The 25,698-nt window shown below is 42.8% G+C and overlaps 2 protein-coding genes across 2 annotated transcripts; one reads left to right on the plus strand and one right to left on the minus strand.

Moving 5' to 3' along the window:
* The first annotated feature begins 20 nt into the window (after positions 1 to 20).
* On the plus strand, positions 21 to 19,424 carry LOC126544524 (required for meiotic nuclear division protein 1 homolog). The gene is made up of 13 exons (XM_050191877.3): positions 21 to 241; positions 566 to 649; positions 1,110 to 1,249; positions 3,084 to 3,265; positions 4,245 to 4,284; positions 5,206 to 5,306; positions 9,400 to 9,497; positions 11,059 to 11,123; positions 12,528 to 12,604; positions 14,367 to 14,487; positions 17,267 to 17,383; positions 18,341 to 18,378; positions 19,286 to 19,424. Exons 2-13 carry the CDS (start codon positions 568 to 570, stop codon positions 19,398 to 19,400), a joined length of 1,176 nt encoding a protein of 391 aa, XP_050047834.3. The 5' UTR covers positions 21 to 241; positions 566 to 567; the 3' UTR covers positions 19,401 to 19,424.
* Positions 19,420 to 25,641, minus strand: LOC126544563 (uncharacterized). The gene is made up of 3 exons (XM_050191919.3): positions 25,364 to 25,641; positions 21,879 to 22,045; positions 19,420 to 21,217 (listed from the first exon to the last, which is right to left on the minus strand). The coding sequence occupies exons 1-3, from the start codon at positions 25,565 to 25,567 to the stop codon at positions 21,097 to 21,099; spliced, it is 492 nt and encodes a 163-aa protein (XP_050047876.1). The 5' UTR covers positions 25,568 to 25,641; the 3' UTR covers positions 19,420 to 21,096.
* Positions 25,642 to 25,698: the final 57 nt, after the last annotated feature.

Consider the following 25,698-nt stretch of genomic DNA (forward strand, 5'->3'; position numbering starts at 1 on the left):
GAGCCAAATAAAGCCAAAGACAAGCCAGGCAATAAACAATCTCTCCATGTGAATGTGAATACCGGTATCATGTGCTTGTGAGAATGCTTCGTGGAGATTTTTCCGTGTTATTTATCGTCTCAACTTCTTTCAGAACAAGTAATTAGTTAACGCAGAGGTTGTTAATACAGTGTTATTTTGTTTTATGTGTTAGTCATATTTGAAAACGCTTATTTGCTCTCGCAATCAGCGAAAGAACAAAGTGAGTGGCATTTCTTTCTTTTTTTGTTGTTCTCTTTGATTTCTTTTTGAGATTCGTAAGCTTTCTTACCCGCGTTTCCGTTTGCAGACATGTTCCGAAGTCCTTCGTACATTGTACTTTAAGTAGTTAGAGTAACGAAAGTGCCTTGTAGTTTTATGTGAGGGCGAACTCGCCGTAACTAATGTTAGTGGTTTCGTGGTGATTGACAGCGCTAGAAGAAGGTGCATGAACGTTGCAAGTCGCGAACATCACAAGCGTCGCGCATGGTATCCATTTGAGGAACCTAATAGTGGTTTCACTGTGACCTTTTTCCTTTTTCCCCAGGAATGGCGAGAGCAAGATTGGTACGCTTTGCCGGACGAGCACTCATGTGTCTTGGGGGATCGAGGAATGCCGCATCATTGCCAGGTAAGTGTTAATAAGCGTTATTTTAGCAATAGCAAGCTAGGGAGCGCAGTATGATTGTCTTTTCCAACTGCAACGCCTGCCGCGTGCACAAACAGTACGTTAGAAAATATAATCGGGCAAAAGGGAGCTTCTTCGTTTGTAAGCTTCACCATTGAGAAGAGATGAAACTTGTTTAGCAAAGCATATCAGGCATTCATTTATATGCCCGAAACAAGCTCTGTTTTGCAACTATTCAAGTAACAGAAATGAGAAGTGCTTTTGTGACCTTGTAGTTCAGTCTGTTTCTACATGGATGTTGGAACCAACACAGACCGACTTATGGATTAGAAAACAGTGCTGGCTGCAGTAATAGTATATGGCATAGCTCCAATGCCTCACCAATTACCATATTGGCTGTGGCATTAACCAGAATGTGTTTGACAAATTTCTCATCATTTGACTTTCTGAACATTACCTCTAGGTGACTCCACAAGATCGTACATGGTGTCTTTACGAAATCCGTATTTATGGCCTTGCATAAAGGTGATATCTCGCAGCTTGTCGTCACTGCCAATGAAAACGAGACTTGCAAGAAACAAGCCTGCACCTGAACCTCCTCTGGTCAGTGGAGCATTTCAACACTATATTGTACACGACACAAAGGAGATGGTTGAACACTGCTGCTGTGGTTGAAGTTGTGTGTGGGGCTAAAAAATAAATTCTGGGGCTTCAAATACTAAAAACATAATCTGATTATGAGGCAGGCCATAGTGGGGGTTTGCGGGTTAATTTTAACCACCTGGGGTTCTTTAAATTGAAGTTCCCCAGGCATTTTTCTTGTGAAATTTTGCCTGTGGCGAAATGCGATCACCGCTGCTGGGATCAAATCCTTAAGCTCAGCAGCGCAACGCCATGGCCACTGGGCTACCACGTCATGTAAAGTTGTGGGGCTTGCTTCCCTGGTTGCTAGTGCGTGTCGGTGCATGCACGAAAATTTAAACAATGTGGACTCATAATTTCCATTCACTTTAGTCATTGTTTCTAGTAGTCATACAGGCTCCACCGCAAAATTGCTGTCTTGCAGGAGCATGCATTTTCCAGTGGCTTGTAAAAGCACATGGATATAAGCATCCATTATGCAATAGAGAACATGTTTGTTGCTCTGAAATTGCACAACTGGGGTGGGGATGCAAAGCTGTGGGCTTAAATGTACTGCCACTGCTCTCAATACCTGTTGTAAGGATACATAAATGATTTTTCCTACTTGGAAAAATGTCAATGAGCAAAGAAAAAGCGATGATCTCACAACCTTCGCATTTGGTAGAGCATCACACGCGAAATGCGAAAGTTGTGGGATCATGCCCCACCTGCGGCAAGTTGTTTTTTCATCCACTTTCATTCCCATTAATTTATAGTTCTTTTATTTCATTTATTAAGCACAAGTAATTCCCCTTATGTTGTCCTTGGTGTCAGTGTTTGTTGGCTTCTTATGATATGACTAATAAAAACCGGCCTCTGGGTTAACCCCTTTTCTTCTCGTTTAGTTTACGAGAGAATTTCATCTGAATTGTCCGAATGCTTTTTTCGAAATTCAAATCTCCCACCACCCAACCAGCGGAGTGGTGACATTGCATACGCCATCACCACCCTTTGCTAACATGGCTGAGTAAAACGGCCCCCGACAGATGGTGATACCGAGCCAAGACGGAGCAGTGGATTCGCCGCTGCAGCTGTTATTTGGTCAAGTGGCGTAGACCGTTCGGGCATCCCGCGACATCACATGGAAATTAAATCCTCTGCTACTTACAGTTTGTGCGAGTTTTGCGAGCCAGCAAAAATAGCGCACCACTATGCGATAGCCAGACTAGTGAAATGCGAAAGCGTGTATAGCGCGGAGTCGAACGAAAATGAAATCTGTCGACCGCCTGTGTCGTTGTCAAGGGTAACTTCAATGAGTTCTTTTTTCTAAAAAATGAAAGAGAACTGGACCAGTTGCATTCCATTTCGTCTTGTAATACGATAGGAGGATGTTTTTTGCAACGAATGGTTGAGGACTGGTGACAAAGTTTAACTGAGGAGTGCTTTCATCATCGGCAAGTGCTTGAATGTCCCACGGGAGGCTCTAACCATGTCCTGCATTTACCTCAATTTCTCGATAATTAAGGCTCTGTTCGCGATAATATTGATGCCTTCGAGATGCTTAAGCACTAATCTATCAGTTTAGCCTGACTTAATATTTGCCCTCAGTGTCCCTTTAGGAAACTTGGGAAATTTGGCACATTTTCCAGAATTAATTTAGGGGTTAAAGGGTTAAGCATTATGCCAAAACTGAGAATTTCAATATTGTACTTAGTCGGACAGTAGTGTTGTCAATTTTTCTTTTTTACACTCCCCCTTTTTTCGTCCTGATTTTTGAGTGTTAACTTAGTTTTTGTACTTTCTTTGCACCCTAAAGAGTTCACTGACAGCTGTGGCATACAGCACAGCCGAGGAGTACAATCTGACATCCATCTTGAATGCATTGAAGAAGCAAGGCCTGTATGAAGACAAGGTCATTTCTGAAGATTTAACTGATGTTCTCTATGCTTCTGCCAAGTACCAAGTGAATGAAGAACTGAGAGAGCTTTTCATCTTTAGGTGAGCCAGGTATGCAGCTTTGAATTGGATTGTGAACTTTGCAGTTGTGAAATTAACTGCTTTTCCCTCCATGTTTGCTGGCGCATTCTCTTTTATTTTAAAACTGGGTGAAAGTACTGTTTTAGTAAGCTATGCTGGAAAGGCCGGCTGACAACACAGTTGGAAGAGTTACTTTCATTTCGTGTAAGCTATAAGGTATCTGATACGACAGAAAAGAATGCTGCTTTTGTGCGTAAATATCTAAGCTGCCTTTTGAGTATTTGCATTTTCTCGCTTGTATCAGCGAGATCTTTCTCACAACAAACTTGAACAAAATGCCACGCATTTGTATTAAGCGTCAGGTGAATCAGGCAGCCTCGATGTACCACATGTGTGCAAGTATTCTTTGCCATCCTGAGAAAGCAGCTCGCACCATAATTGGAATCATGCATCAAAGATATCAGAAAAAAGTTAACCGTATGAAGGTTGCTTTGCAGCTGGACAGACTATAAAGGGAGCAGCTTTTTCTCCTGAGCAATTTGGGTTCTGAATTCTAAAGTGTTCAGAAGTTATTGATTAGCATGTATGCAAAAGTGGTCGTGCCTGTGATGCAACTGTGAGGTCTCAGATAATCATTACTATCTCACTGCATTTTGCTCTTCAAGTCCAGTAAGTAGAGTACATACTCGTTAAATGGTTGTGTACAAACAACCGCAAATTAAAATATCTATTTCAAGGTTTTAACATGCCCTCTGAGTGAATTTTTAATACTGAATGGGTGAAACCTTTTATCTGTGACTGATTGATGATCTAAGTGTAGAATGCATTCATGCGAGACTTCTTTTTCTCTTTTTTTTCTCCTTTAAATTGTTAAACTCGATAAGGCAAGAACAAGGTATGTTTCTTAGAAATTTCCTACTTGAAATTAAAAAGTGATGTTGAAATGTATAGATACCATATGTATGTGGCATTTATGTAACATGTCTCCTTTTACTTTTAGGGAAGGATCAATTGTCTTTTGGAATTTCCCAGAAATAGAGGTAATTTTGGGAATGCTTATTGACATTGGCATATAAAACTAGACTTGGTGTCATTTTGTATCACAGTTTTGTGTACTGAATTTTGGTTGACTCATCAGTTTTTTTTTTTTCCCTGTGTTTAAGTGGAACAGAATCTTTAAGTGCAGCAGAATCTAAGAAAAAAAAAAAAGAAAGAAGGAAAGGTGCATATTTGATGAGTAAAAATGCCTATCTCAGTTTGATGTATGAGACAATTTAATTTTTCCCAAAGTAATTCTTTTCATTGTGTTTGAGCATCAACTTCTGCTGTCCATTGTATCAGAAGCATGATTTTCACCAAGCTTTGAGCCATGTATGTTAAAGGGTCCCTGAAATGTATTTTGCCTCTTAGAGACATTAGGGTATATCTAAATGAATGCTTTTTACAAGAATTTTGTGTAGCGCAGGTACAAGTGGTTAAATATTACTCTCCCCTCAAGCCGTAGCTTTTCCCATCGACTTTTACTTGGTGCCGCCATTGCACCATTCGGAGGAGGCGGGATGCCACCACCAAGTGGTGACGCAAGTGTTGTCTACTTCCGGTTGATTTGAACTGAGTACGTTCCCGTGTCTCTTTCCAATGCAGTTACTAGATGGAGCAAAATTTAAAAACTCACTGCACGTGGCGGATGGAAACGGGTTGGCACTACCCACAACATTAACTGGCATTTGATTGTTTTTGGTGCGACATGAAGCGAAGAGAGCTGGCTGCTGCTGCAGCATTTGCCGCATTGCTGCAAGCGTATATGTCATGTATATGTCAAATTAGACAGTTACCTGCCCTGCAGCTTTGTCACAAGATTTCTTCAGTGCTCGTTTGTATGCTCGTTGTAGTTGGCATTTAATCTGAAAAGCCTTTCACCTCTACAATGTTCAATCCTTACATACACGGCCTCCTTTCAGAGGAAAGCGGTGCTGCAGTTCCTGAAGCCTTATGAAGAACACCCTTACAGCCCATCCCTTGTGAACCAGGAAGTTGAAGCTTTAGAATTTGCATACCACGAGTGAGCCTACTTTCTTTTCTAATACTTTTATATGTGCCAATGCAACGAGCTTGTGGCACAATATTTTGGTAAACTTCACCCCATAATGCCTATTGTATCATGTGCTATTCCGAGTTTGATACCTCAAAATGTTGTTTTAAGTGCATTAAACTTTATGCAAAATCCATAGCTGTGTTTTTGATATGCTGGAATGAAGTTTTACCTGTATGTAGTTCAACGAACTGGTTACTAATTAATTAATTACTATACTAATGACCTTTCAACTCTAATAATATCTTAATAACACAACTCTAATAACACATTGGGACATCTATAGTACAGAATGTGTTCATGGATAATCTTTAAGCAGTCTTACCATTTCTGTGTTTCTATCTCCCTTCCTGAATAAGCAGAGGTTGTGCCCCTTTTGGTGCCAGTTGCCAGCCTGCTCATTGCATTCTTTTATCTTTCTCTCTACTTGTATATCCTCCTGTGAGGTGAAGACAGCTTAGGGGCATAATCACTTTTTCAAGTCAGTTCTTAATGAAACATGAAACAACCTTTTTATTCTTGTTTAACACCAGTGTTAAATGCCAGAAGCACCTTTTCCAAGTACAGTGTACGTCACCCTCGTGTAGAGCGTGGGAACAGCCACTCCGGAGGCAGCCAGGGGCTTCTAACGGTAGCTGCTGGGCTCGACCGAAGCATCTAATGTCTGGCCCAGCTACTACCATTAGACGTTGCTGGCTGGCTCCGTAGCACCCCGGCAGTCGCCGTTTGCTCACTCTACACAAGGGTGACACACACTGTACATGGAGAGGTAAAGATGAAACTTCATGTGGTGGGTTGCCATACTGATGCCTGATCCGGAATTTTTGTAGTATTTTAAACATACTTCCTGGTTATTTTTTGCCATCATAGTAGCCTGCATTAAATTAAAGCAAACTTTTCTCAAAGCTAGTGGCAAAAATACTGTAAAATCACTTTCATACAGTTCTACATGCATTAGACATCATATCTGAGGTGAATATGTTATGTAATCGCTCCCTACTTAGTTTTCAGAAAAGTTAACGGCACTGTGCAATAAAACATTCAAGGTCTCGGGAGGATTCCATCGAACCTCGATATAACACACATGGATGTAGTGAAGCAAGTATAAAATTTGGTTGGTCATACTTTATTTCAGTCAAGTATTCTCCTGCTATGACGAAATCAAAAATGCGGGATCCGACACGGTGTCAGTTATAGCAAAGCAAATTTTTGTTTGCATCTGCCTAAAAATATTTATTCTGATAGCAAAAATCTTAAGTACAGTCATCAGTCAAATTTTCAGATGGCTAATTTTTTTCGACATGCACGATTCCTGCTGCATGAGGGTAGCGATATGGGCTTGTTGGTCGGTCATCATTGAAAGGTATCTGTATAGCGCAACAAAACAAGGACGCAAGAAGAAACGAAGACAAGCGCTTGTCTTCATCTTCGTTTCTTCTTGTGTCCTTGTTTTGTTATGCTATACAGATACCTGCTGCATGCCCCACTTACCCCTAGCACCAATGTACAATGGAAATATAAATTTTGGATGCCGCATGGTGTTTCGATCATGAACCTTGCACGCGATGCTGCAAAGATGGTGGCCATGAACAAAGTTGCTTCATGTCAACTCACACGATACCGCATCTTTGGTTGCTGACTCCCGACGAAGCAGTGTTCGTTAGGCCTAGTCGGCCAAGTAATACAGCCAGCGGAGTGGCCGGTGACAAGCACGCATGGGGAGCTCACCATCGATAAGTCTGCACTCGTAGACCGTATTGACGATCGAGCTTGAGATCAGATGCATGGGGCAGACTGACAACCGTAGTAGCAGAGTACAGGTATGTGTGCAGTTCCCTCTGTGTCCGAAAAGTCTGTCGGCGACGTGCTCGTCTTGGCCAGTAGCTTGGCTTAGTTGAACAACAATCAGCAAGCTGACGTGTCGGAGCAGACCGGGTGTATGCCATTTATTGCAGTTCCCATGCCTCGTATTGGCATGGCAGGATGCCAACAATCGAAAACCCTTGTCTGGTCCTTTTCTGGCCTAATGCGGCTGCACAAGCCAGATCAAGATTTTTTTTTTTTTTTCGTTTTTCATCTATGTTTATAACAATTATCTGACATAACGAAGTTATTTTTGTGTCCAATGCAGTGTCATAATAACGAGGTTCGTCTGTATGTTTTTCCAAACCAAATAATAATACAGTCTACGCTCGTTGCAACGGACCCACGTACAACAGACTTTTGGATATAACGGACCATATTTCAATCTTAGTTTGTTCTATCTATTTTATTAATGCCATGAAGTTCACTTTTAACAGACTGCACTACAGCAGACGAAATTAGCAGCAATTTTCATCAAAATCGGGCGTTTAAAACCGACTTTTGTCGTGTTGACACGGGCTGGCAACTAACTTGCGAGGGTCAGCCGACTATCGTGGCTCAATATTTTTCGAGGGAGGGAGGCAGGAAAGCAGGGCAGAAGTGCGCCTTTCGCACGTGAGGCATGGGGGGAGGGGGGGTTCTACTCCGGTGGCTGCTTTTAACGGTGTGGTCGTGCGGGCGCCTTATCTTGAAAGCGATCTGCGATGTGAAAAATTTGGAGGACGCTTAAGCTTCACCTTTAAAAATGTAACGAGATAGCATTCAAAGATCCATGGCTGCTTCTCATGATTCCTGGCAACTGGAGTGTACGTAACCGTAACGTTTACTGGGAAACGCTATGTGGTAGAAATGCTGCCTCTTGCGTGGGCCGCTATGTGGTGGAGGTGAGTGCCAGCTGGAGGTATTGCAAGAAACCAGGCATGCCTTTACGTGGCCCCCGAGACACCCGTGCACCGGTGTGCGCAAATGGCGGATGCCGCGGCCGGTCTGTGAATTGTAGAAATGCTGGTAAAGAGGTTTCTTTGTGTTTTCGCATAACAGAATTATGTTTTCTCGTATAGTCAAATTACAATCCGAGAGCTATCATGTCTGTAGGTTGTGTGTATGTCATAGTTTACGATTTTTCTACGTATTTTAGCTTGAGAATTTCGATTAGTTCAGTAAATTTCTTGCTTCAAATGAGTGGCCTGGGTATGGGTGGTTCGAAAATCTTTTTGCCGAAATGACGTCCAACACGGGACACCGACGCAGGATTTTCTGCGACATGGGCACCTTAGCGCCATCGCATTAACAAAGTGCGCACCTGCGCGGGCCTCATCTTCAAAGCGATCTGCAATGTGGACAAAGTGCGCTCAGTGCTGGTAGCTTCATACGTGCTGTGCTTTCGATGTTTAGTTCGCATTGAAGCGAGAGACAGCACAAATGTCAATTTGCTCGCTGCTGCTGCTGCACTTATCTTCCTTAATTTGCTATCACAATCTATGCTTTGCCTTGCAGGTGAAACTGTGACTTTTTTGTTTTTTTACTTTGTTCTTTTACTTCATTCGTTTACTGCGTTTGTTACTCACTCTTTGCAGTGATGTTGTTAGACATTGCGACGAAAGTATTGGAAGTGAGGCGTCTTTGGATATTACGAACTTCGGATAAAATGGACATTTTTTGTCGGGTTGTCAGGGTCTGTTGTAACGAGCGTTGACTACTAATTAAGCGGCACACAACCCATAGGAACCAGTTGCTTCAATCAAGCAGTGCTGTTAGTTATGGAAAGGAAACGTTCTTGCCTGGTCTTTAAATTTGATAAACTTGTTTATATTGCATTTACTTGGCCTTCAGATCTTTGGCAAAGGCCTACATTTGTGTCTTTCCAATTTGTTAAACAGAAATTGCCCGCCCCCCCCCCTTTCTCTTTCTCTCTCTCAAGTGATCAATTTCAGTTTGCTATTCCTTTTGAGGAAAGTAACTGAAAGACGAAGCTAAAGTGGAGCTTCCTTAGTGCAAGTGCTTATCATATAAAGTAAAACATTGTCATAATGCTGTTGAAGAGGGAGACAATTACTTTGTTATATCCATTACTATGTGCACTGCAATATGAATCTAAGAGGACTTCAAAGAGAACTTCACTTACTTCATTATATCCATTATTTCATCATAACAAGGTTTGACTGTTGTACTTTTACTTTGTTTCACATTCTTGTTTCAGAAACAAGACAAAGTTTTATGATGGCAACATCTACCTAAGCAGAGATGGTGAGAGTGACTTGGAGAAGTACACATTCTCGAGTGGGCTTGCTCTGTCTGGTAAGTGTTAGAAAGAACTTGCTGATATACCTGCATAAACTACCGCATACGCCTAGAAAATTGTCTGCTTACTGCAAAAGGAGGACATGCATGCAGTCCTGCTTTTGAGCAACACGTTAGTGATGATGTAGACAAAGGACCAGAGCATTGGGAAAACATGTAAAGCCTTGCACATTGTGGAAGAAAGAGAGTGAGAGGGAGAGATAAATAAGATGCCTGTATGGGGAGCGTTGACTGGACAAATCCAGAATATCAATTCACCTAAACGATCAGGTCTTTCTTATGATCCATGCTTGTGCTGAGTTTTGTACGTGGTTATTTTTTTGTCATAAGGTCATTTGGCAGTTTGCATCCTGTATATGCTTTTGTTTGCCAATGCCGCGAACGTGGTTTTGGTTTTGTATCCTGTTGTAGCACGCAGGCAATTTTCGGGCTCATTTTCTCAGAAAAAAAGTTCATTATATTGAAATTTGACCTTTTATGCAGATAAGTACAATCACTGATCGATTTTTCTTACACGGAAGGGGCTGTAAAATTTTCTGAATCATCGGGCAATCGGAAAAAAGCAAATTTGAATGAAACAAAAAATTCATTTTGTTGCATTTGAGAGTCGTCAACAAAAGATAATATTTCCTGCCGTTTGTGCAATATCTTCACAATGGTGGTTATCGTGAACTCACTCCTTTCCCCTCTTTCCCTTTGGCGCCATCCTTCTTGGCTAGCCCTTGCAAGCTTTCATAAAGCATACAGTGGGCTGGGTGCGATAGGATCACGATAGCTTCTTTCTCGCATTTTCCCGACCCAAAGAGCCCCCAGAGACAAATGTGGGTAGTTTTGCTGGGGAATGTTACCTCTCTGGGGACTTTTTGCTGGGATATCTTGCCTCTCTTGCATCTCAACATGCCTCAAAAAGGAGAAGACTCGCTTTCATTTGTCAGCTGCCTAAACTTCCATCCAAACGGGATTCTAGTTGCCAACACAGGGTGCGTAATAGCAAAGTGTCGGTTTTTCTGTCGTTATTGCTTGGCCCGTGTCACTGGGGTGCACGTAACATAAAGTTTGTCGCCGTTTTGCAGTTTGTCTTTGGTGCTTAGCCAGTGGCAAGGGTATGTGCCACATAGGCACGCCCTGTACATGTATATGTGCCGCCTAGCCATGAACAAGAACTTCAGTATAACATGAAATTGTACATTTAGCACCAAATGAATTCGCAGTAATGACGTGTCATTATTCATCGGTTTGCGGCTGCTAAAGCAGCATCTACCTAACCACTCCCCCACCCCCAGGCCTGATTACAGAGGACAAGAAGTTATAACACCATAGAAGTTTATGACTTCTGTTGACAAGAGGTTATCGAGATTTACATACTTTGTTATATTGAGAATTTTATTATATTGAGGTTTAACTGTACTTCGTTTTGTGGCGTGACTTATGGACACATCAGGATTTTTAAAAAAACATTGCAATCTCTGCAGTAGTGTAAATGTTGTATGCCTGGGCAATGAAATTTTTCACCTTTTTCATTGCCATTCATTTAAACAAAGTTATTTGTTTTGTTCAGTGAAGCTGGCCATCTGGGAGGCATCGTTGGATAGCTATGTAAAGAGCATCGAGGACATCATTGAGGTGAGGGAAGCCACTGAGACTCAACCAGCTAACTTAAAATTTACAATGTGAATAAAATTGATGCTAACACTTAGCAAATTGTTTGCGAGGTGATGTGTACACTACGTTATGGGCACCTACAGCTGAACATACTGCCCCGGATGTGCAGAGGCCAAAGTAACTGTAATATTTTTTTTCCACGTGTTTATGTAAGTATTGGCTTGTGTGGTAAGCGTCTATCGGAGCTACACTCTGTGCTAGGTTGCTGTCGTAATAGGCTCTAGTGATGGTAATACATGGTATTTGTCATATCTCAGATTCATTCTTTTAACCACAACAGGAGCGAAATTTCTAAATTGCCTTTACGCTTGGTTGTAGGCATATGTTAGAGAAGTCGAAGTGGTCGTAATTAATAAGGAGCCTTGCATGACAGCACCTCTCGTAGCTCAAATCTACATCCTCGGTTGATTTCTACCAGGGATACTTTCACTTTTGCATGAGGATACTTTAAATAAGCATGGGGTCTATGCATAGTAGGGCATTGGATGACGACATGGTGCCACTTCTGTTGCCCTTGTGATACCCTTTCTGGGCTCTCGCCAGTAGTATGACATGACAATGATGGAAAGCCTGCACCATGGAACTTTCCTGTTCTGGCCACTGCTCCTCGATTAGCCGCTCAGTGTGAATTGAAAAGGATACTCTCAAAAGTTGTTGAGAATATATGTAGCTCCAGGTGGAGCTTTTAGATGTTAAATCCCCTTATAATTGTGCCTTTTCAGTCTAGTGCCTTAATGGCATTACAAGAAGGTGTGTGTATGTGTGTTGGGCAAGGGTTTCACATTAAACTTGCCAGAACAGCATGTTTTGACCCCAACATGCCCGTGAAAAGTGCTAAAAATAACCCACGAACATACAAAATATGTCGTAAAAATGCATAGAGAGCTGCTGCTAAGGTATCATTAGTGACACTGTCCTACGAAATTGTCCTAGGAAATTTAAAATGAATAATATTCCACTTATGCTATTAGATTGTTATTTGGTACTTTCTACACTCGTATATCAGCATTGCACACTTGTTTCATCTACATGCCTGATGCATAGGGACTGCTTGATTTTAACTCTGCTTCTGTTAAATACTTGTTAGCGCCAGTAACGCTTAATAAGCAAACGGCGTTTTGAATCTCTTTGGTAAGGGATGCTGACAAAAGGGCATGGAAACTACTGCTACTCCTGTGCAATTAGCTTGGCCTGAAATGAAAACTCACTTTAGGTTAACCAAACGTAGCCGTGTATTTGAAGTCTATACTTGCTAAGTTACTTCCTGGTCTATTGCTTTGTCTATTCCAACCAGCGAATATTTGTCTGAGTAGCACAAATTAAGTTTTTTGTTGTTCTATAACTTCACATTCTTTGTTTTCTCAGGACATGAAGGAAGGCAGGACGATTAGGATGACCAGGGAACATGTTTTTCGAAAGACTGGAGAACTATTCTCTCTAAGGTCAGTCACTGGGATTGTTCACTTTGGCGGAGTCTCAATTAAAGGGCCCCTCACCAGACCCCATAGCAAATTTTGGTTATATGCTTGAAGTTGTTACGTGTCCTCTAGGGAGCGTTTTGCCACAAGAATTTTTCAGATTGGCTCATTAATAGCCAAAATAGAAATATTTCAGTGCCACAAACCCATAATTTAAGCAGGTGGGCTCCACTGCCAAGCAAACGGTCTCTCCACTCACCCCGTCTAGCCTACGCAAGGGAAATTCCTTCTCTGCGTTCTCCCACACCAGACCTCGTGGATCGCATGACGGACACGTCACAGGCCCCACCTTTCTTTTTTTTTTTTTTTTTTTTTGCTCCTTGCTTTTTTTTTTCCCCGTGCTGTGCACTCCCACCGACGGTGTCGCACGCAAGCAGTTGTCTCGTTCGCACAGCGCACGATTTGCGCACTGTGCACAAGGAAACATGACTAGCAGTATAATTCAATGCTACACAAATACTGAGGCAGAACAAACGGATCGTAGAGCATGATCACGCGCTGGAGCACGGTATAAAATGGCATAGTTTCGGTACTTGCGCCCATGACCGCACGACCGTGGGAACAAGCAGACAAAGCGGAAGTACATCTCTCTTGTTTTGGTGCAAAGTAAAACAAAAAACACACAGACATTCCGTTTGTGTGTTTTATTATTTCTCTAAACTTCAATTCGTCAATTCAAGCAACAGATCACACAGACAACATATGTTGTCTTGAATAATTCTTGAAGTCACGTGTCACCACGAGCGATGCCACACTGCGGACACAACTACGTATTCGGTTTCAAATGTCAGATCTTTCCGTGGCGCATAGCGATGTAATACTTTGCAGACACGATTGTTATCCTGCAATGTATGCTCTGCGCTTGTCAGCTCAAAATGGCCAGACCTGGTGAGGGGCCCTTTAAGATGCTCGTGAAATACACTTTATAGGCATACACTTGTCTAGAGCATTTCTGTAGCAAACTCAGCTGGTACTCTTGAGCAACTACTTTCGGAGGCACTATCACTTTTTAGCAATTCTGCGTACTTGGCGCCAGACACATAGAAGTATATGGCCGACAGTGTTTCTGGCACTGTGTGAAGTTAGTAAGTTCGGCACAGTGGCAGCCATGCTGTCGGTCATATGCACCAACACATCAGGCGCCAAGTCACGCAAAACCTTGCAAAAGTGAGTGTATCCCTGAAAGTGATCGATTAAGAATACCTCTCCTAGTTTAAATATATCAGGTTGTGTTATGATTATGAAGCAAAATTATATTCCGTTCCGTATAATACCAGCAGTCTAGTATACCAGATGTCTTGTTGTTTATTTTTGTTGTCGCCGGTAACATTTACCAGAAAAATTGTTTTCGTTTATCAGGAGTTCCACTTATGAGGAGACAAAAGCTTTTAGCATTGCATGAATAGAAACCCAACCAACCATGAGGTTGGTATTTCGTTCAAGCGGCAGTTCCATTTAAGCGATACAGTGGAATTTTGGCAAACGTAAATCGCCGTTTATGCGATACAGTGGAATACATTTCGCACGCCTTCGTGGCACCGCCACGAAGGCATGTGAGAAATCGGGCATGTCCGAAAAATCTGTCGTTGACTGTACTTGCAGAAAAGAAATGTCTTGAAATGCAGCCATGTGTCATGGGAAATTAAAAGGACATGAGCACATGCTGGTGTGTAATGTAGATTCTCGAAGCTAGTACAGTGTGTCTAAATGTGGAACCATGCTGCAGGCACCTGATCAACCTAAGCTCCGACCTTTTGGACACTCCTGATTTTTACTGGGACCGGCCAACTTTAGAGAGCCTCTATCTGAAAGTCATCAAGTACATGAACATTAACAGGCGGACAAAGGTACGTCACGTGAACAGAAGCATGCCCATTTGAATTCATTGAAACACACGCAAGGAAGGGACAAACAGAGAAATAAACGAGGGCTAGTGGAAATAACGATATAGTAATTAAGTGGTAGCTCTGTGCGCCTTGATGTCTACTTAGAGTGTTAAAATGTATTTGGCAATTACAATTTTCTTTATCGATAATACACATGTTTGAAAATTGTCATTGAGTGCCTGCCATGGCGGCAGTGGTGTTCTGCTAATGGTGAGGAGGTCACAAGTTCGATTTCTGGACGCATTTCGATGGGGGATGGAATGTAGAAACACTTTTGCTAGCGTAACTTTGGCGAGATGGTGATGCAGGATCTCCTGAATACGAGACACACAGAACGATTCAGTATACCTGCTTCGCTGTTATTTTTTTATTTTGCCTGTACAGTAAAACCTCGTTAAACCGTACCCGCTTAAACAGTAGTTTCGGTTTAAAAGTAGTAAAGTCAATTCCCCGACTCAGCGGCCATTGAACATAATGTATTTAGTATCCGCATAAACCGTACCAGCTTATTGCGTACGCATCGGTTAAAACGTAGCCTTTCCACTTTTCGTCGCGCAAACACGGCGGTGCGTCGTCTCCACCGGGCGGTCCGGCAGAACAACAAGCCTCAGAGATCGGTACAACGGCCTCCAAGCGCCCTGTGCGTTTGCACGTGAAGCTGCATCAACATCATTTCGACGCCGTTCCAGAGAGCGAGAGCGTCATGGCGTCGCGCAAGTGAGGACTTTCGTCATGCCGAAGCTCGGATAAAAAAGACGCCGGGTGCTCAGCATAGAAGAAAAATTAGACATCGTCTGTGCTATCGAACGTGACATGAAGTCGGCGCTGGCCCGCGACATGGATCTGCTGTTGACTACAGTGTGTGGCATTTGGAATGCGAAGTTGCTCGGCAGCGCTGCTGCGACCGCAAAGAGATGTCGGCTACGAGGTTCGACTTTTCGCCATCGTTGCCTCTGTTGTTGCCGAAGTGTCGACTAGCGACAGTGATGAGGACGACACGGAAAGCGACAGCACGGGCGATTCAGGCCCGACAGTGGCAGAAGCTGCGCGTTACGTCAGCCTCGTGAATGCAATCGTCGCAACGAGAACAGGGGCGCGATAACGTAACTATTCCAAACCAAAAGTTTTCCGAACTCCGGCACCCGGCAATGAAAAAGGCGCCCCGGAACTTATGCAGCACTAGTGCGCGCGTACACGGAGAATACGTAACGCCAACGAGGAATCTGCCCTGCGAGTGTTTGCCGAGAGGAGGGGGGCTGGCTGAGAAGCTGGCACGCAGCTTGAGTAAGTTTGAGGCTGCTATCGTCGTGCTAGGCCGCCGCGGCATCAAACGAAAATAACACTTATGTCGCGCGAAGTGAATAAATACTGCATGTTTTTTCCCCTTTCATCGCACTCTCTCTGAGTTCCGTTTTCTACAGATAAGTGGGCGATCTCATGCTATTTCGGTTAAACAGTACTACCGTTTAGTACGTACTTTTTCCGAGCTCCGGCCAACTACGGTTTAATGAGGTTTCACTGTAGTACTGCACATGAATATGCAATCACAGTGTACTGGCAGGCCTAGGTAATGTTCATTGATCTTTTAAAGTGCCATCCCCATCCCTGTTGTCATCGTTGAGCACCGTCACCGTTAACTGACACCACTTGTAGATTACTCCTGACTACCTCATTTGTTTTCTTAGTGTGTTTTTTTATCCTTCTTTGCTTTTTGAAAGTTTAGCTGGCCAGATATTTATATTGCCTGTAATGCCAATAAATGTTTGTTGTCAGTCAGTGTTGTCTGCGTGTGCCATTCTTCCCTGATCTTTCTCGTCTGTGTGCTGTATGTAGAATGTTGTAAAATGCAAATAAAAAAATTGCAGGTGGTCAAGATTGATTCAATGCCCTTAAATGCAGTGTTTCTCATAACCCACTCCGCAGTTTTGGAACATTAAAACCCCACTTTGCGATAGAAATTATATGGACACTCCAAGCAAATTTTTGCCACTGGTGTCACTGTGATTTTCTGGACATGTATAAGTACTATATGTATATTTAAATAAACAAAACAATGTTGTCCAATGGCTGAATTTAAACAAAAGAATCTCTTGCACAGAAGCCTGATACCGTAACCACTGGGCTACGAACTCTTGTCTTGGCAAGTGGAATAGAACATTCTTAAGAATTTCCCACGTGCAAGAGATGTTTGGTAGCTGCCAAGACATTCCTTCTACTCGGCAGGAGTTGCTTGCATGAAGTTTCACGCCAATGTATCGCCCCCACATATGGTTCGAAAGCCGTTCAAGCAGTCTTTGTTGTTGCTGCCCATCTAACTTGTGGCTCATACCCACTATGGAGATTGGCCTAGAAATGGGTAGGTTATGCCAAGTTATAGTGTCAAACAAACTTTCAGGTCTGCTATAAGGTAAGTGCTGTTGAAAAATAAAATTGCGTATTAAAATGAAAGCGATAGTAGTAGGAATAATCAATAATCATTCATTGGAAAGCACACACAAAAAAATGAAAAGGTACAAATTTAACTGGGCAATCAATTGAACCCCATAAGAAATGGGCTGCGGAGCGAAAATCCCTATGGCTAATTCCCAGAGTAGAGGCCCCGAATGGAAGAGTCCATGCACAACGCTAAACCCTGCTATCACTGTCAATGCTTTGCCCTTCGGGCAAAACTGCTACTTTCATTTATTTACATTGGCTGATTGACTGTTGACTCGGAGCATTCTACATTGATAACCCACAGGTCATGAATGAGAAGTTAACACATTGTTGCGAGCTGATGGACTTACTCAGCCACCACCTGGAGGACAAGCACCACGTCCGGCTAGAAGTTATGATCATTGTACTCATTATGGTTGAGGTGAGGAAGGCATGACATGTGAATGTTCTACATTTCTTTTGAGTTACTGCAGGCTCCAAGCTTCTTGTGCGTTGCACATTCTTAAAATTTTTTTTTTTCCTGATGAGTGCAGTCTGTCTTTGACTAGTAGACGCAGAAATATGAGTGTTTCTAGAATGAGATGTTGGTCTTGTGAGCACTTCAGTTTTGTTTGTAAGTTAGCTTCGTTACGTTACAGAGATCATCGTCAAAACAGTAGCAGTGCGCTGCTGACAGCAGTTATCAAAATTAGAAGTAAGAGTGCGTAATGTAGATATACATGGCCAGTGTTACAGGCAAGACCATCACTGAGCCAGTCCCAGTAGCTGTGGTATTGGTCACCGGAGGAAAAAAAGAATTCGGTGAAGATCTCTCAACATTCGTTGCTGTAAAAGGTTTTGTCATATGTAAACTAACAAGAATGAATGAATGTATAGTGTATTGCACTTTACCACTAACAGAACGTACACTCATTTACAAAGAAGCTGACTTGGTGTTGACCCCTCCCTTGGCATCACTTGAATGTTTATTTATTCCTCACAGTTCTGCCATTGGTTTTTGAAATGCACTACTGTCAGAAAGGTTGCGTGGCGAGTTTTAGCAGAAACGTCTCTCCAGATACTTGACATTCAGTTCACCGTACACCTTACCTGTTTAACAGTTGGTGTGACTGGCGAGGTTTGACTGAAACAGATCTTGTCAAGCCGTGTCAAACTTTCACTTGACACATTCTCAGTCAGCCACTTGGCATAGTAATGTAGCCGCAGCACTTGAACAGATTAACACTAATGCTTGCTGCTTGTAAAATTTTGAAACCACATCCTCGGGTCTAACCCAACTCTAGGACTCTCAACATTTAAAAAGAGAAGTATCTGGTTTAGAGTTGACTAAACACGATATAGTACTTATCTTCATCTTTTTCTTACTTGTCTTTTGCAGGTGCTGTTTGAGTGTGTCCACTACATTTCCAAATTCATGTAGGCGCCTTTTTATCCAATCCTAGATGCATGATTGCACCTGTGTTTTCCTTTCTCTAGTTTGATCTCTGCAAGTGGTTATATTGGTAACGTTCACATGGTTAACATAGTTTTGGAGCCTTTTCTCCCATTTTTGTTAGGTTTTGTTACATGTGAACAGTTAGCCACCCTTGCAGGCCTTAATCGTGCTTAATTAACAATAATTAGAGGCAAGCTTTTCTTCTGGCCGCTGTGCCATAAACGACATGGTATTATGCTTTATGTAGAAACGAGCCTATGATATTTTGTGCAGTTTGCGCATAGCGTGGCATCTTTTGCCTATTACAAATCATTGCTACAGAACATGAAAGCACCAATTTATTTTTCTGTGTCAATATGAAAAGTAGCTGTGCCTTTTGGAACCCTCAGGAAGTACGTATCAGCAAATCTCAAGCGAAGTTTCTCTATACGGTAGGGCTTGCCCATCTTGAGGGTACTATTGCTAAGCTCCATAGATATGCTTATAGAGTGTCAGATAGGCCCTGTTGAGCTACAAGATGCTTTGTTACATAGCTTCCAATACTGTTCATATAAACTTACACTGTAGTCTGTAGCTTACACTGTACCTTTCTGGAGGACTGTTGTCATTCTCTCGGTGCCAGCTTTTATTTTACCAAAGGCATTTTTTAGAGCAGCATGTACTGAAATTGTGAAAATTTTGCGCGAGTACACAATGTATTACTTGTTTCACAAGTACATTGGAAATGTTAGACTCGAGGCATTTGTTGTTTGTACAGACATTTTACCTTTTGAGACTTCTGTATATTTTGTCGAAATAATGCACATAGCACATTTTTTTTCACTGTGCTTTACACTGCAGTTTTATATGTTACGTGAAAGATATACAACTTTTCTACTATTCTTTTAGGCCTGCAACAAGCACCAAGAGTGGGCAAAGTAAGGACTCTCTTTCCTTCCCTTATGTTTGTGCAGATGTTTGTACTGAATATTCGAAGGGCCACACTACTTGTGGATGCCCCTAATAAAGATCATACGAGAACATGGAATGTTTAACGTTTTATTTGTTGAGTATAGATGACATACACAACATGCAACAATGTGACAGCAGCTGCCTTATAAATAATAGCTGGAATCTGAAGTATATTATGATACACTAAAGCCAGCCTACAGGCATAATAGCTAAACATGCAGTTTCCAAAGTAGCCTGTGCTTGTCACTGCATCAATTGACTGAACCATACACCTTTGCTAGTTTTTGCAAACCCTGCTGCAATATGCCTAGCAAATCGCCCATCTTGGTAGGGTGGACTTTCATTGGCATGAATATAAAAACCGTTTTAACTAGTGCAACTAATGTCAGCACTGTTAATTCAAAGGAAAAATGAGTCCTAATAAATAGCTGCTAAAATACTTACACAGGTAAAACAGTCCCCTCTATCTCGCACAGACAATGCTGCTAGATCATAGCAACATGCTTGACTTGTGGTGTACAGAGTAAAACTGGCAGTTTTTTTTTTTTTAATGATTGAGAGCAGCGCAATGGCCAGCACAGCTGCAGTATAAGAGTATTTAAGCACTAGGGAGTTTTAGCTTGTCAGTATATGAATTGCCCCTGCATGGAATACTGGAGATGGAAGCACTGATAGTGCTTCCATCTCCATTCAGGGCTCATACAGAACACTGAACTCAAAATACAAGGACAATTAAGGATGACAAAGGCCAAATTTCAAGTAGTGGGAAACAAACCTTATTTGTGCACATAAACTGGAAAATAGCGAACTCTTAGCTGCAATTTCTTGCACCTAAGCAGTTGCTGAGTAGGATGCAGGCTTCAAGTGAATTTTCAAAGTTGACATTTCCATTGTAATGATCTAGATTAGCTTCTAGCATGATTGTTAGTAGTGTCCTGCTTCAGCCAAAGACACTCGTCACATTAAAGTCAAATGGCTGAAACTTGCTTTTCACCAAACATTTCTATAGCCTAGGGCTTGAAAATGGAGCAGTGATGGATGCTGTGTGAGCTAACAAAAATAGTGGTACAGCTTGGTCACTTGACCTGTCTGTCTAGCTCCATGATGGCAGTGGTAATCTAAATATGCGTGCCGTTAGTGTCTCTGGACTTACCTCATTGCATCGCTTTGCGACACTCTGGAAAGTGAATATCTAGGATCGTGTACCAATAGACTGTATCCATGGCGTAGCCCTGACACATTGTTTGTTACCTTGAGTGCTCAAAAGTCACCAGCGACTGCAGTTTTCAAGGAGTTTTAAGGGTCCTTGAACCTCTTTTTTTCAAATTCAAGGGTAATTCAAGGAGGTGTAAGAACTTTGCATATTGTGATATCTTATATGCAACCACATGTTAGAGACATGTTTGTGTTGTAAGTGTTCTTGTAAAAAAAAAAAAAAAAAAAAAAAAAATTGATGATTACCATGTTGCTGCCAATGCTGACAAAATAAATCTCTACATTTACTCAAGCCGGGAGGCTGCAACACGGAATGTTGTGGAGAAATTACTTTAGGGCAAAAGTCTGTAAAGTCATTGCAACTCTAGCTTGCATATGCCAGCCTACATGCTTAAAACAGTTAGTAGCTTACACAAAATTGCATAGGTAATGACTGAATGCTGCTGCCTCAAGAAACACTTGCTTAATATATCAGCGGTGGATGCTTTGGCATATTCTTGGACATTGCGATGGCTGCACAGCTCTGTCCTCCTTCAAGTCTTCTTGGCTTGTCGCTTGGAGATCTTTTCAGCCACTGTGTGCAGCTCCCCAATGCCTGTCTCGATCTCCTTCAGCTCGTCCCTCAGTTTCCTGGCAGGTGTTCCCAGTGCACGCCTGCAAATGGAAATACTATTAATACATTTGTGAAAAGCAGTGACACAGGAATAGCTGCAAATGTTACTGCTCAATTTGTGGTGTTTAATGGCTCCAAACAAATCTGGCACAGCAAGGGCTCTGGATTAATCTTGACCACCTGGTGTTCTTAAAGTGAATGCACAGTATGGTCTACTGTGAAAGGGAACATCAAATTATTATTTCAAGACTGATTACAGCTGTTTTGATGCAAAGGCCTTGGCAGAAATTGTTTGAAAATGTTGGTCCACCTGACGTGTCACATCAAGCGATTTTCCCCCCTCTATTATAAAGGTTTACACGCTAAAGTTATGTTGGGTTGAATACTTATCGGGCATTGCTTCACTTATAGCATGTTCACTTAACACACCAGCATAGCATCGTGTTGTTCTGTATACTGTGTTTAGTGCTGTTTGCTTCCAAAAAATGTGCCAACTAGCTTGCCTAGTCGTGTTGTTGCCATTTATAAATGTGCGCAGTCTTTTGCCATAAGTTTAAACTATCTGTTCCCATGGCCCTTCCCTCTCGTTTTAATCCCTGGTGCAGGGTAGCCAACCAGATAAGCATCTGGTTGGTTTTAAGGCTTATCTGTTAACCCCTCAGCCCCTTCCTTTTCTTCTTTCTCTCGACTGTGTGTACTCACGTTTTGGGTGTTCGGCGGCCAGGCGTCCTGCGACGAGGTGTGACAGGGCTGGGTGTTTCGATGCCAAAAGGGGAGTACAACCTCACAGGTGTCTGGCAGTGAAGAGGGGAGTAAGATCCTGGAGGAAGTCGGTACTTTGTACGGCTTCGGCCTCCTTGCAGGCACCTCTGGAAGCACATATTGTGGAGAGCAAGTCACTCTCTTTGGAACGTGAAGTATGGCGGTGCTAATTGTGGCCACTGTATTTGTTACTTTGGTTGAGCAGATTACACATTTGGAAAATGCGTGGCAGGCAGAAAATCCTGCCGGACGAAGGAAAACACTGCTAGTACTAATTACTCGCCACCGGTTGCTTCATTTGACCTGATGCATCTATAGGACTTGGGCCACATGACACATGGTCACATTGTTGGGGTACAGAGGACTGTTGTGTTTAGTCCAATGCCTCTTGTAACAGTGGTTCAACATGCTTTCATGATGCACTCTTATGTGCATCTCATTCTGTTTACAGGATGGCCTTGTCACTTTTCTTACAGCACAAAATTTCTTTACAATAGTTTTTCACTGACAACACTTCACTGAAGGCTGGAGAGATCCTTCTCCAGAATATATCTTCTTTAAAGGGGCCCTGAACCACCCCTCGGGCTTGGTGAAATAACATAGTCTGCAGGTAGCATGTGCTGCTGTGAACATCTCAGCCAAGTTTTGCTGTTGCGCGTGAAGCTCGCAAACGGATCGCGAAGTCACCTTTATCTCAAATGCTCTCTTTTCAACAGAAGGCCCTGTCCTCACTCTATTCTAGATGCACTAATTCGTGATCGGATGCACTATTTCATCATTCCCTTAGACGGCTGCTATTGGCCAATAGCTGACATCAAGCTGCGTTCGGCTACATGGTGTAGATGCTATGGCCGCTGCAGGGTGCCGCCACGAGTCCACTGGCTAAGCACACTGCGGCCCACTGAAGACAACCGCGTCTAGCTTGTGTTTAGTGCGTCGTAGGCACCAAAGGCGGAAGTAGTGGCGTCTACGTTAACATCCAAAACGAAATTTGAACTGCGCGCCACGGTGACACTGAGAAGGCGGAGAGTTGTGGGCATGCCCCACTGCAAAGTAGCCTTCGTAGTGCAAGGCACTGGAGAAGGAACGGGAGCACAGCAGAGGCCATGTTTGATTGCCAATAACTCTGCTTCTGCAGAATGCAGTGAAGTACTTTTTGCGGCAAAGTGTTTCTGAAATAGCCCATTTTACTTCAAATGCCATTCTCCACCTTGATAAAAAGTGGTTCAGAGCCCCTTTAACCTCCAGCTCCGTCTACTTGCACTTGAAATTACAATATTGTTCTGTTCAAAGCATCCTGTCTGCATACTCTGGATGCAGAAGATGATCATGACACCCACAAAAGGTAATTGTTCAAGACTGCTGAAAAATGAATACAGATGTCACCATTACCACAGACTGAACTGTGGGCTTAGCAGCGCAACACCAAAGCCACTGCGCCACCATGTCGGATAGTTGCAAACAGAGCACATGCTGGAAAGTAAGTTACATAGATTTTCTAGTTGAACTACATTTAAACTGGCAGGAACTAAAGCATAATGAATTAGGATATGTTGGACAGGACTAATGACCTTCAAATGGCTGGCCTTCTGTTGGAGTCTCTGCAATTCTCACTTCTTGCAAGCACAACTGTTGTGCAAGTCTTTGGAAAGCAGATTTGCACACATTCAGAGGCCACCTCTAGGAAGCAGACGAAAGCTTTTCACACATGTGGCCACTTATGGAAGCTGCAATGACTAGCAAAAACATCTTTCTGCAAACAGGCCTGTTAGCACAAACTCGCTTCGTTTTCTCTCTCTAAAGATCATGATGGACTTCGTGCTGTCATGGGTGTGGAAGCTGTGCTTACAACTGGCGATTAATAGGAGTCTGCAAAAATTTATGTTCGAACATGACAGATAACACTTATTGGAGGCTACAAGGAGAAAGATTGACGAGAGTGGCCATTGTTCCCAATCACTCTGCCACTGGCCATAAGAAACTATTTCTTGGGTGAACACTTGGAGCATACAACTTTGGTTCAATAACTTAAAGCCATCCATTAAGGATGCCTCGCCCTTAGACAGCTTTCAAATTTGTAATCTTAATATAAGCAAGGCACTTCCCATCTACCCAGCCTCAAACATATTTGTATCTATTTAAAATTATGTGTGGCACTGTAGTATCATTTAGATCCTTTTGATGAGCAAAGCACTTTTCGTGCATCTGTTAATATGCTGTTGCTTTGTTTCATTACTGTTATTGTCACGGTGCAACAGGTACGAACACTTTTCAGTTGCTCCTCATTTAAAATATGATCATTTGACTGGACATGCAGTTGTGAATGGCATTACATGCATTGGATAATGTAAATAGCCTTTTCTTCATTGATTGGACTCAATGAACTATATGTTACTTTGTTTATAAACAAAGAAATATGCTATCTTGCTCAAACTCCTCTAGGTATAAACAAGTTTACGCTTGCAAATCATGTCATTGGGTTTGGAGCTCGCACCACCGAAGCATCCTTGCATTCACTGGTTGCCATATTTTACCGGCTATATGCATACACGCAGACATGACGCAAATTTTGCAGCAGGTGGGTCAGGCATCCTTATCTTCAGGTGTTTCACAAGAAAGAATTCTCATTTAATCTCTCAGTTAATGGCAACCTCGGCTGAGGTCGTCCTAATGCCGAGTTCCCTCGAGTCCCGTAAGTAGCAGCGAGAAACAGCAGACCCCCCCCCCCCCCCCCCTCTCTCCGTTTCAAAATCGGGGTGAATGCCCCCTTATCCTTATGGGACAGTGGAGTACCGAGCGAGATACCGCTAAGCCACACCGCTTCCCCTCTCCCCCACATTCCGACGTCGTCCCTGGTGCTCGGTTCTCGTCATCGTCGCCTTCTCTCTGCTCCCCCGCACGTCACGCGTGAATCTACAGACTTAAAATTCGTACTGTACCCCAGTACTTGCTCGTAAAAGGCCTCGTGGTACGCACGTGGGCAACTCGACCGTGCTCGAAATATATCCATCTACCGCCTTCTTTTGCATGTCCTTTTTCCTTCCTAGATCAACATGTCCTCTCTGGCAATTTGATTTATACCAGCGTGAATAGCGTGGTCTCTCTCCAGGGCATTCTGTAGCAAGTGTCGTTTACTATAACAACTTATTCCCTACGGGGAGCAATTACCAGCGTAACTTTGTCAAGGCAACACTGCGACTTCTCCGAGCCTTCAAACTACGACCTACAGTAGGTCGTGCTTCAAACATACAGCAACGACTGAAGACATACAAATACAAAAAGAAATCGGTGACGACACGACGCAACACCCTGCAACGGTCAAACACGACGTTCGTTAGGCAGCATTAGCCGGGCATAAAATGTACGTTCCAATCATGATCGCGCAGTGCTTAACTCAGAAAACACATCGTGAAGCAGCGACTTACGTTGGAGATGTTTTCAACTGCAGATTTGACGTTTTCCAAGGCCTGGCGTGCCGTGCTTCGGACTTCTCTCAAAGCGCAGTAGGCCGTTCCCATCGACTTGTTGATCTTGGTTCGGTTTCCATTTCGGAGCTTTCGTAAATTCTCTCGGGTTTTTTCCCGCATATTTCTTCGCAAAGCACGCGCGTTTGCGCTTTGTGACGACATAACTTCGAAAAACGCGCTAGCAGATAACGCACGCGGTGCCTCGCCCTCAACCGACTTTCAAAACCCGACACGGATCAAGCGTGCCGCGCGCGATGCTAAAATGAAACAACCGTAGATTTGAAAAGCAATTC

This window comes from Dermacentor andersoni, chromosome 3 (assembly GCF_023375885.2).
Source record: "Dermacentor andersoni chromosome 3, qqDerAnde1_hic_scaffold, whole genome shotgun sequence".
Lineage (NCBI taxonomy): Eukaryota > Metazoa > Arthropoda > Arachnida > Ixodida > Ixodidae > Dermacentor > Dermacentor andersoni.